The sequence below is a fragment of the Megalops cyprinoides genome, chromosome 24, assembly GCF_013368585.1.
Source record: "Megalops cyprinoides isolate fMegCyp1 chromosome 24, fMegCyp1.pri, whole genome shotgun sequence".
NCBI lineage: Eukaryota > Metazoa > Chordata > Actinopteri > Elopiformes > Megalopidae > Megalops > Megalops cyprinoides.
This window is the reverse complement of record NC_050606.1, coordinates 3,365,351-3,377,430: the sequence shown is the minus strand read 5'-3', so window position 1 is coordinate 3,377,430 and position 12,080 is coordinate 3,365,351. Positions and strand designations below refer to the sequence as shown.

The window sequence follows — 12,080 nt, the reverse complement described above, 5'->3', positions numbered from 1 at the left end:
GGGTGTCCGCACACTCTGCTCCCTGAGAGGACATTTCGGGATAATTGTAATAGGATTTGGTTTCCATCTTTAGCAGGGACGTAAAGAGGTTTGAAGTGCTTACTCATTCTTTCCCCCACAGGAAGAGGTTAGAGAATAACCTGACGCTTCCTCTTCTCAGACTCTGGCCCATGTCATACCGGAGGTGCCCTCGCCGAGCTCCGATTGGCTGAGAGCTTGCCAGCCTTGCTTTACGAGTGAGGGGAAATGTGATGCTCCATTACCCGTGAGCTTGGGGGTATACGCAGTGTATTGCATTGCGTATCTATGCTATTAATATCTTTTCTTTCTGTGTTTTAAACGAATGATAAAATCTCAGCTCCTAAACTCCCAGGTGTATTTCTAAGTGTAGGACTTGAAGAAAAGCTCTCTATACTGAGAGAAAGGTGGGATTATTTCCCTTACAAGGCCATCTGTGAGCATCACTGTAACCCATGGCAACGGCCAGGTGTTCCTTCCTGGAGTCATTCTTGAAAGGAATGTTTTTGCACCTTTTGAAACTGGTACTATGAGTCCCACAGAGAGGTTTCATTTCCATTTAAGTTTAAAGACTTGTGGTTTTTGGTGTATTGGTATATTTATTTCTTCACTCCAAGTTTTGTCCTTGCTCCACGATATCTACCTCTCTTCTCCTCAGCTAGTTGATGTCTTATGTGTTCAATGAGCCACTAGTATATCATAGTGGTTAAGTAGCTAGTATTGTTACCTACCCCTTCCAGGTTGTAGTATGCAGGTGGGACTTGATGAAGACCTGACAATTATTGAAATGCTGTAACCTCTGCTCACAGTATGGAAAACACCCCACACTGTGGAGCTTGAAAACAGTGCTCCCAGGATAGGAAAGTCTGCAAAGCGAATACGTGATGTAGATGTCTTTACTGAAGTTGGAACAGAGGCTCTTGGTGCTTAATCTTGGGGTTTTGCACAGCATGCTGCCAACTTGGTTTTTCAACAGCCTTATCAATGGGGAATCCTTGAGTCTGTTGCCATGGACACTGTGTACACCGGTGTTTCCTGTTTGTGGAGATGGCAGTCCCTGAAGGCCCTCCCTCTCTGCACGCATGGTCGGGCTGGCGGGCTGGCACGGAGGCAGAACTCCCCAGCGCTGATTAAAACAGCGGCCTTCTGTCCGTTTTCATACCTCTACAGATCGAAAGGCTAGATCTGAGTCATGTGGGCAATGGTGGTGGCCTGCTAGCATAACGAAGCATGTTATCTGCAGGGCTCTTTGCCTAAGCAGCATGGAGCTCTGAGATGGGCCTGTCCTTTCAGCTACAGCCCTAGAGCCAAGATGGAGGGTCAGTATTCCGGAATTTTAGTTTACTGGTACTGGAACTATTTACTGGTACCTATTCAGATCTGTGGGTGTTTGTGTGTGTGTGTGTGTGTGTGTCCGAGTATGTATGAGTATGTATAACTGGCAGTTTCTCTTTGACATGGAGGTGATCCTACTGTCATGAAGCAGCAGTTAGGAGAGTGTCACGCTGAGGTCAGTGGCGTGTAATGGCCACCACTGTGGGTAACTCAACGGGAAAAGCCCTGAGCTCTTGTTGCGAGTGGGAAACCCACTTCAGTGCCACTGAGAGATTGAGCGCCCTCTGCTGTTAAAGAAGAGCATATACTCTCACACTGAGGTGTCACCTGCTCTTCCTCCATACTGTGGGTGTGGAACAGCTCATGCTATGTTATGCTAACCCAACCAGACTAGCATTTGTTCAGCATGACTCGTTTCTCATAAGTGGACTAGACTTTTAAGTGCAGCTCTCTGAATGAGTTTTGTTTCTCTGTATTGATTGTATATTTTTTGTCATTTCGATTTTTGTATCAGTGTGTCCAGGGAGATAAGAAAGAAAAGACTAAGGTTTTTTAGGACAAAATACCATTAAATTCTGGAACAACGTTCTCGCGTAGCAGTAGTCTTTTGGGTGTGCACATGTTGCAGTTCTGTAGTTTGATGGCGGTGGGTGACAGTGAAGCAGTGTTTTTTCAGAGACTGAGGTGTGGGCAGTACAGATGCAATCTGGAGGTGCTACAGGAACAGGGACAGTGTCAGCTACCCGACACAGGCCTGCAATGTTGCGACTGTCAAGGACAGTGTGGGGGAGAGGGGGTGACTAGGACAGTGAGGGAAAAAAAGCCCCCCCCATTCAACTTACAACGAGAAGAATTAAACCCTAAAGTCCAGTTAAAAACACCAATAGATGCTTAAAGCCATCCAACTTAATAGACCATGCCATTTATACATGATACTTCAGTTAGTATTTTAGTATTTTAGCAAGGTCAGCAGTGTTAATTCAGACTAGAAACAGAGCCTCTCAGCTCTGCAGATGTAAAATCATCTCTTCCGTTCCACATTGACTGACCGTGCTTATGGGAATACAGTAAGCACCAAAGACAAGGGGGAAACAGAAGCTCACATGTTTACCTGGGAGTGCACCCAACTGCATTGTATAGTTAAACACCATGAGGGTGAGGGTGCTCTACCTTAGTAGAAGTACGAAGACACGCAAAAGTGGTCTTTCCCAGTGGACCTATCTAAAGCACTGCCTTTTCTCTGTATGAGGATGGGAGGCAGGGAGAGAGTCAGAGAGAGAATCGACACTGAAGACCACCTGCAAAAGGCTGTAGACTTTGCTCTGGTATCTGGGTGATAATCAGTTGTATTACAGCTCTTAGGGGAGAAAAATATCCTCAGATCAGTCAGATGTGCCCTCCTTGAGCTTCAGAACCAGCGCACCATTAAGGTAATGGACATCCACACGACTATGATGGGAAGATCTGGCTTCAAGTGTCCCAAAACAGTTAAAGCCTAACAGATGAATGAAACTAAACTTAGCTCTAACTCTTTATATTACAACATGTCAGATCACACAGCAGTTATCCGGTATGTCTTTACAGTTGCAGCATTGGGACATTTTACTTATGGTTGCTACCAATTCAAGTAACATGAGGGAAAAAAGTCCCCTTCATCCATGATCATTGTTGGAGTCAGTTTGGTGTGATATTTTGCTGACCAGCGTGCTCTCCCTCAGAGTTGTCTACCCTTGAAGCTACATGACAGTCCCCAAGGTTTTAATGAGCACTAATGAGAAAACCTGTTAGTTTCCCTAACTCAGGTGTGTCATAAAATGTCTCTTCAGGTGAGGCGATACGCCTGGCAGGTAATGTTAATGTCGGAAACTGAGAAGGGGAGGGGGGGGGGTGCGGGGGGGAGATGGAGGATTGATCTCATTACACCTAATCATCCATCTTCCAGAATTTTCCACCTTTTTAATCACGCGTCTGATGCCACGGTGAGGAGAGGCGGCCCGTTGGACTCCACTGGCCGCCCTGCGAGTGCCGGCCGAGCTGCGGGAATGAGATCGATTATCGCTCCAGCGAACTGAATCGCTGACGGGGCAGAAATGACAAAACCAGCGGAAGAGGAAATATATGTATTTAAAAAGACACTATCGAATGTCCGTTAATAATTAATTCGGCCGGGCAAATTGATGCGTTCTGACAAGGCTGACTTTTTTTTTAATGTAGTATTTGTTGTTAGGTGGCTTTATTAGGTCCCTGTACTGAGATCCAGTATCAAAGGGTCCTGGATACTGTATGCAGCCCAGGCATCAGGTTTCCAGTCTGGTACTCTATCAGCTAAGGCTGGTTCTCCAAGCCTTAAAATAGGCCTGGCATCAATATTCTTGATTGGAAGGGGGAACCGTTTAATGTTCACCGAGGTTAGAATTACAGTTAAGGCGAATAGCTTAGGCTTGGCACTGCAAGTGACACCTCATCGGCATTGTGTGACTCCCTGAATGCATGTTTCACACACACACACACACACACACACACACACACACACACACACACACACACACACACACACACACACACTCACACCTGAGGAGCATGCCCTTCTGAACCTATGTGTGTTCTTCAATCACAGTCATGCAGCTGATCAACACACTATGCAGTGTGAAACAGTGACGCTTCCAGAAAAACATTGTGTAGAGTTATTTGAAAATGTAGCTTGTGTGATGGTAGCAGAGATACTCTTTTCAGCACCAGAAATGAAACTCCTTAGATCTATAGAAGACATAGATGGGGATGGCACCGTAAGGGCTTTTTTGTGCATGGGCAGAGAGGCATCAGTGATATGAAGCGCAGGGACTTGTCACTTCGTTCACCCTGTCATGTAAAGGCAGTGGATGTGTCTGCCTGTACGGCTTGCCGTGATTCTTTATGAGAATCTAATCAAACCCTCACAGAGGGTGAATTCCCGGCCCAGCAGTGCTGGTGTCTTATTTCCACTTCCTGGCTTCTCACAGGAGAAGGGCCTGTATTTCCCTAAACACTATCTCTCTGTTGCACCTCATCCTCTCTTTATTTATTCTTCTTTCATTTTTTGTCTGTCCCTCCCTCTTCTTTCAATATTTTGTTCACCACCCCCCACCCCATCTCCCTACCATACAGCATATGGCACCCCCTATACCCTTGAAGAAGGTGCTTAACCTGAATTTCCTCAGTGACTATCAAATCCGAAGCTCATAAAGGGATAAGTAAAAACACATCTGCCAGGTGCATTGTGGGATACCCACACAGTCGGGGGGTAAATAACGTTTGTGTCCCGCATTCTGGCTTTGAGCATAAGAAACGTTCCCGCTGGGTGCACTTGTCGAAAGACAGAGTTGGAGGCTGTTCCACAGTGCGGTGAAAGGTGACCACAGTTCACTGAAGCTCGATGGTGCAGGAAAAAATAAACTTTAATCGAAATGAGACTGCATCATGGCAGCACAGAAACCCAGTGATCTGTACCATGGTAATAGGTTGTTATACTTCAAATTGCATTGCGGCGTGGTCAGCAGTAAGTGGTGACTCTGGGTCACTGAAACTTGACACCCCAGTGATTTAAGGCCCTCTGTTAAAGAAATTCTCATTCTTGCTATTAATTAATATACATATACATATTTATATATATATATATATATATATATATATATATATATATATAATCTGTATGAATGCACAACATTGAGGGCAGCGGGTAAAATGGTAGCAGGAGGTAAAGTAAAAATTCATTATTCTGCACTGGGACACACTGTTAATTTAGGAGTTTTAGCAACCTCTGGTACCATTTTGAGAGGAAGTGGACAGAACCCAAATAAACAGCAAAAGGGGTTGGGGTTGACTGAGCCAATGAGAGGAGGCCCCTCCCCTCTGCTGGGCTGAGTTACCCACAGAAAACCAGCAGACCTGCAGTATAAGATTTAGTGCCTCATTTAACCTCTCACCAGCTCCCACTGAATCTCTGACACAGAAAAAAAGCGCGAACAAATTAAGATCTGCTCAGAAATCAATTTGGGACATAATGACTGCTATTCGGTGTGTTGCTGAAAGCACAGCAATTGTGCGAAGGAAGCTTTTTTCATCTGGATCAGCAGTTTAAAAAAGTGCTTTAAAATGATAATCGGATTCCTTAATAGCAATTTTACTATCTTGTCGTTTCAGATAAAAATGTGTTTGACTTTGAATTACCAGCTTTTGTTGAGGGTTTTTTTAAATAGCTGGTTCTAACTAATAATTCAAACAATGTCAACATCATCAACAAATGAATTTTATGAAATTGTTAATTATTATTACTGTAAATGCTCTAAATGTCAAAGCAGCATTTAAGCACAAGTTGCACCATCATCACAGATATTGCATTTGTTATGCCCAGATATTCACCTCTGCCTTTGTTGAAGCTGAAGGAGTTATGATTCGCTGGCTTGTTATGAACATTCTTGAAGGGGTGTGGTCTAACATCCACAGCTAGCATAGGAATGCAGACAGTGCTGGAACCCCCTGTCAACAATCGGAACCTCCCAGGAGGACAGATAGAACACAGGAGTTGAATATCATGATAAATAGAACATCTGTCTCATTATTCTCACAGTGCTTGTAGAGACAGAAGGTGATCGATTAACTGATTTAGGAATTAAAAAAAAAAAAAAAATTAATGACACAGGCCGGCAAACTGAATTACTTCAAGTTGTACAAAGTACCTGATCAATATTTGCTTGGTGGGGTGCTTTCTGGCTGGTGTCTGTGATGTGATGTGATGTGTGTGCATGTTACAACCCCAAGCTCGTTTGAAACTAATAAACCTTGCCGTTAAGGTCCGCGGAAAATGACACATTAAAAAAAGGTCTGTATTAACCCTGGTTTGTAACCTGAACATGGCCTCACTTAGCACATAACCCTCTAAGGCTGACACTTTTAGGATTCTACAGTTTAACCGAGATTGTCATCTTCACCAGCTCTTTCAGTGCTTCTCAAGAAGTTAACTTCACCAGTTGACACTTCTGGAATTGCAATTTACCTGGACTTGCCAACTTCAGTAACTGACACGCTGGTAATTGACACTAATAACGTTTCATTTGAGCAGTTTGACAGACGCTGGCTCATTCATGCTGTCATCCTCACGCCTCAGCTTACATTACACTGACACGGGCTACGAATACATGATATTAGAGCCCCAGCATACACACACACACACACACACACACACACACACACACACACACAGTCACACACACACACACACACACAGTCACACACTCACACACAGTCACACACACACACACACACACAGTCACACACTCACACACACACACAGTCACACACTCACACACACACACACATGCAATGTGCAAACAGCCGTCTCATACCACCTTCCCAGAGGATAGTTGCATACACTTTCTCATGCTCAGCTAAACACAGTTAAACTCCGGAGAAATTAAATGTTTTGCAGAAAACCCAAAACTGATACTACACTCCACTGAGATGCAAGTGTCTGACTCTAACAGAGGCGAACCTCTGATGTCAGGGTCGGACAGGTTAGGGCTGGTTAGAGTGTGGCACAGCCTGCAGTGAGCACATGGCCCGTTTATCTGTGTGACGCTGACGTGGTCAGAGATCAGGCCTTCTCCCCCGCAGCCTAGATCTTCTTACCCAATCCCAGTTAATTAAAGAAGACTAAGGCCTCCCATCTCTAAATGGTTCACGTAAAGCCTTGCTAAACTGACCCATAGGAGAGGCCCATTTACAGCAAGGTCCTAACAGAAGGATGTGGCGTCTCTTTGCACCAAGAAAGGATATGTTAGCTAAAAGTCTCTGCGTGTGAATATTTCTGTATGTTTTTCCTATGCCTGTGCTACAGCCTTTGTTCAGTCAAGATTGCTACGCTCTATAACTATGGGGCAACTGACTGTCCCGTCCCGATTGGGTCGCTCCTCTCAGACACGATACCTTTCTGTACTGGTCCCTCAGTGGTGGGGTGAACCCCGCATGGGGGTCAGGACAGCGGAATCACTGGTCATCTTCTGTCGCAGACAGAAGACCCACCTCTTCAGACGGCATCTCAGTTCCACCTCAGTCCCCTCCCCTTAATACCTGCTACCTCTAGTATTTGAAATTTATTTTGTGTGTAATATTATGATATATTTTGGATTCTGTGTTCTAGTGACTGATGTATCATAGCGGACCTGACCTCCATTGCCTAGTAAGAATGCACAAGTTAACTTGTGGTAGGGCTTGAATGGTGTTATGCTCACACTCACTGGTTTGAGTGTTGTTAGCCTGGTCTGACAGTGTTGCTCATTTAGCTTGAATGATTACCCTTATGTTATATTGTGCTGGAAATTACTCTGGAGAAGAGTGTCTGTTAATTGCATGTAATGTAATGTAAAGCCAGTCAATGGTCTCTCTTATAGTATGCAAACTATAAATGGTGTGTAAATGGTAACCCTTTAACTGGTGCCCCCCTTTCTGTGAAGAGTAGCTGGGGTTTCTGGCAGTCATTCTGTGGCCCATGTTTTCCTTACCAGCCCCTAGGGATGCTGGGTAAGTCCTTCATTGGGTCACGGGTGGTGTCCCGAGGTCAATGTTAGTGCACGCTGGGGATGCTCCGCCCCCAGGGGAAGAGTGGAGATGAGCTTCTTATGGGTTTACAGTAAGCAGCGCACGTCACTCCACTTCCTGTATAACCCGTGTCTGCTGTGAAGCCAAACTGCCGCTCCGAGGAGCACAGAGACGAGCAAAATTTGCTCAGTGATCGTCACGGTGGTCAAGGAAACTGCGCCAGTAAGCGGAATACTGCGGCGTCAAATCCCGGGGGGGGGAGGGAGAGGGGTGCACTGTGGTTTTACCTTAAAGCAAAGGTACTTAACCTGAGGTTGCTTCAGTAAATATCCAGCTGCATAAGTGGATAATATGTAAAACTCTGAGCTGTGCAAGGCTCTCTGGATAAGGGCGTCTGCTAAGTAAATTAATATTTGCCTTGATTTGATTTTGGGTCGTGGGAGGACACAGTCAGCTGTCAGAGTATTTCCCACAGGCTGACGACGGCTCAGCAGAATTCATTTCTAAATACACGCCCGAGCTTTTCGCTTGTCCAGCCCTGGGGCTGGAAAAAAATAAATACTTTTTTTTCCTTTTTTGAATAAGGGTGATAAGATAAATAACATTCACACAGGAGGCGTGGGGTGGCCGTGCTGCGACCGTAGAGGATTGCAGAAACTGCAGATGTGGCATCTAATCCTGATGTCAGCGCAGGCATGGCTTATCCACAGATGGCTGGGCTATCCTGAGGAGTCCTAAAGCATCTGTCTGCTTGCTGCTCTGGCGAGGACACGACTCACAGACCACTTAGAGTCAACAAGGGGAAGCGAGTTAGGCCCGCTGCCCTCGCCTCCTTAATATCCACCGTGATATCATGAGAAGGGGCTTATCGTGCCTATGTGTTGTCCACAGAGCATAAACGCTGCAGACGGTGTATCTCTACCCTGCTTTACTTACGAAAGCGAGGCTCAACACCCGTTCACTCACAACCATTCGTTTCTCTTCCACTTTAGCTCTAGCAGTTACTTTTCCTCATCCGAGGGAATCATCTTCCCGTTTTCCCTTTGAGCTCTGGCTTTCCTCGGGATATTGCATTCGGTCCTGCTCTTTGTGACAGTGCAATTGTAATGATTCACTGTAATAAACATATTTTTGATGGACTCATCAACTGGCTTTTGTAGAATTGCCCAGAAGTAGGTTTGAAGGCCAATATACTCTTAAGGCCTGGGTGTATAGGCTTGCAATTTGTCAAATGACACAGCTGTTCAAATATTACAAAATATGACTGTAAAACAATTTCAGAAATGGTAACGTACTGTTTTACTGTTATCAGACTGGCTTTAAAATGAAAACATAATCTGTCATTATACAGATGCGAGTTTTTGTTCATTCCAGCACCTCACTATAATCCAAACATACTGCAGTCTCTGTCAGTCTTTCTTAGTCTTTTCAAGAACTGCAGTGCAGCAGTCATTAAAAGACTCACACAATTAAGCGTGTGTGTGTGTGTGTTAGTAGAGAGTCCTACCTGTCCACCCACACATTCCTCCTAAACGTGAAATCAGTGGCTGCTCTCAGTGACTCTGTACTCTCATAATGAGAGCTCATAATGAGCACATCCTTGCTTAATCACATACTGTGAACTGTGGTAAAACAAGAGAATGGGAATAACTTCATAGTCATGTTATAAGATTTTTATTAAAATTACATTACACCTGAACGTTTGATGAACTAGATACAACCTGTCCTTTCATTCAGTGAATGAGTTGGCCTAAAATTGTTTGAATGAAAACTCATTACTCATTATTTCTCTCTCTCCCTCCCTCCCTCTCTCTCTCGCTCTCTTTCAGGTGTTGGCCATCGTATCCATCCTGTTCATTGTCCTCTCGACCATTGCTCTGTCGCTCAACACCCTGCCTGAGCTGCAGGAGATCGACGAGTTCGGCCAGGCCAACGACAACCCCCAGCTGGCGCACGTGGAGGCGGTGTGCATCGCCTGGTTCACCATGGAGTACATACTGCGCTTCCTTTCCTCCCCCAGCAAGTGGAAGTTCTTCAAGGGCCCGCTCAACGTCATCGACCTGCTGGCCATCCTGCCCTACTACGTCACCATCTTCCTGACCGAGTCCAACAAGAGTGTGCTGCAGTTCCAGAACGTGCGGCGGGTGGTGCAGATCTTCCGGATCATGCGGATTCTCCGCATCCTCAAGCTGGCGCGCCACTCCACGGGCCTGCAGTCGCTGGGCTTCACCCTGCGGCGCAGCTACAACGAGCTGGGCCTGCTCATCCTCTTCCTGGCCATGGGCATCATGATCTTCTCCAGCCTGGTGTTCTTCGCCGAGAAGGACGAGGACGCCACCAAGTTCACCAGCATCCCCGCCTCCTTCTGGTGGGCCACCATCACCATGACGACGGTGGGCTACGGCGACATCTACCCGCAGACGCTGCTGGGCAAGATTGTGGGCGGGCTCTGTTGCATCGCAGGCGTGCTGGTCATCGCCCTGCCCATCCCCATCATCGTCAACAACTTCTCCGAGTTCTACAAGGAGCAGAAGCGTCAGGAGAAGGCCATCAAGCGCAGGGAGGCCCTGGAGCGGGCCAAGAGGAACGGCAGCATCGTCTCCATGAACATGAAGGACGCCTTCGCCAGGAGCATGGAGCTGATGGACGTGGTGGTGGACAAGGCCGAGGACAAGCGCTGCTACTATCAGGAGAACCACGTCTCCCCCAGCAGGTGGGGGCAGCAAAAGAGGGGGCCGTACGACGGCAGCCCCAAGACCTATGACATCCGGTACCAGGAGGTGGCTCAGCTTGGCTCACCAGCGTGTGGCAGGAGCCCTGGAGCTAGCCCGCAGCGGCTCAACGCCCAGAAGCTGGAGGAGATCTACAACCAGATGACCAAATCGCCCCCCATCCCCAACCTCAGAGGCGGGTTGTCGCCCCGCCGCAACCCCACGCCCAAGCTGGACGAGGAGGTGGAGATGAAGGAGGTCCCGCCCCCGACCTCTGCCCCGCCCACCTGCGACCCCCCGCCGCAGAGGGAGCGGGCGCCGACGGAGGTGAGGAGCGTTTCGAGCGCGGACAGCTTCGCCAGCTGCACTGCCGACTTCGCTGAGGCGGAGAGGGGCGGAGCTCCCGCAGAGGGGAGGCACCCGCGGGCGCCCCCGCCCCTGGACCTGAGCCGGATCACGGCGGCGGTGGAGGGGCCAGCGGGGAGGGGGGCGCAGGGGCTGTACGAGCTGATCCACAGCAGCCCGCAGGGGGGCGCGGACTCACCTGAGGACGACAACCCCACCTTTGACCGCATAGTGGAAAACATCAGGAGCTCCCTGCGGGGCTGCAACCCTGTCAAAACCAGGGGCCTCCAGGTCAACTTCATTGAGACCCCCGGCGAGTCCCCACAGAACGTCAGCACCATCCTGACAGAGGACAGGGGCCCTGCTGAGGAGCAGCCCGCCCCCGACGACACCCCCGACGATGCACCTGACGATGCACCTGATGACGAAGAGCTGACTCTCGAGCTGACGCTCGAGCCGACGCCCGAGTGCTCGGAGGACCACGCCGAGGACGAGGCAGAAAGCCCCGCCTCCCCCTCAGAGGACCTTAACGAGAAGGAGGAGCTGGATGTGGAAGCCCCGCCTTCACCTAAACTGGGCGTGCCGAACTGCACGCTGGCCGGGGAGGGAAAGGCCACCGATGGCGACGAGGCCGAACACATAGTGGAGAACCACATGTTCGCGCCGGAACTCCACAAGCAACCGAGCGACGGAAGCCTGTCTCCGCCCTGCGAAACGAGCATGTGAACGCGGAGGAGACGCGACCGCTGTAAAGACCCCCCCCGAAAGCTTCGGCCCGTCCGGGGGAAAAGGGCACGCTGACACAGGGGAAGGGGGTGCTTTTCGCATGGGTGTGATAACTCCCCTTTAACCGCACCACTGTGCCCCTGGACTAACGGGACTGCCGTCTATGCAGACAACTAATGTCACAACCAATGGGTTAGGACCAAGAGGCTCTGTGGAGGGTAACACAGAGCAGAGAGAAGGCATTCTGAATCCAACTGTAAATACGAATCTTGTTTTATTTCTTTGTTTTCTTAGCAGTGCACTCAGAGAAAAACACTTTTTTTAAAAAGTGCATGCATTTTAAAATCATAATTCACTGCTTAAATTTGCCGA

General features: G+C 48.0%; 1 protein-coding gene across 1 annotated transcript in view; it reads left to right on the top strand.

Moving 5' to 3' along the window:
* LOC118770862 (potassium voltage-gated channel subfamily B member 2-like) overlaps nt 1-11,877 on the top strand; it is a 55,068-nt gene extending 43,191 nt beyond the window's left edge. Inside the window, exon 3 of the mRNA XM_036518613.1 lies at nt 9,756-11,877. Coding sequence (XP_036374506.1) covers nt 9,756-11,708 — 1,953 coding nt within the window. The 3' untranslated portion in view covers nt 11,709-11,877. The remainder of the gene's footprint in view (nt 1-9,755) is intronic.
* The last annotated feature ends 203 nt before the right edge of the window (nt 11,878-12,080 follow it).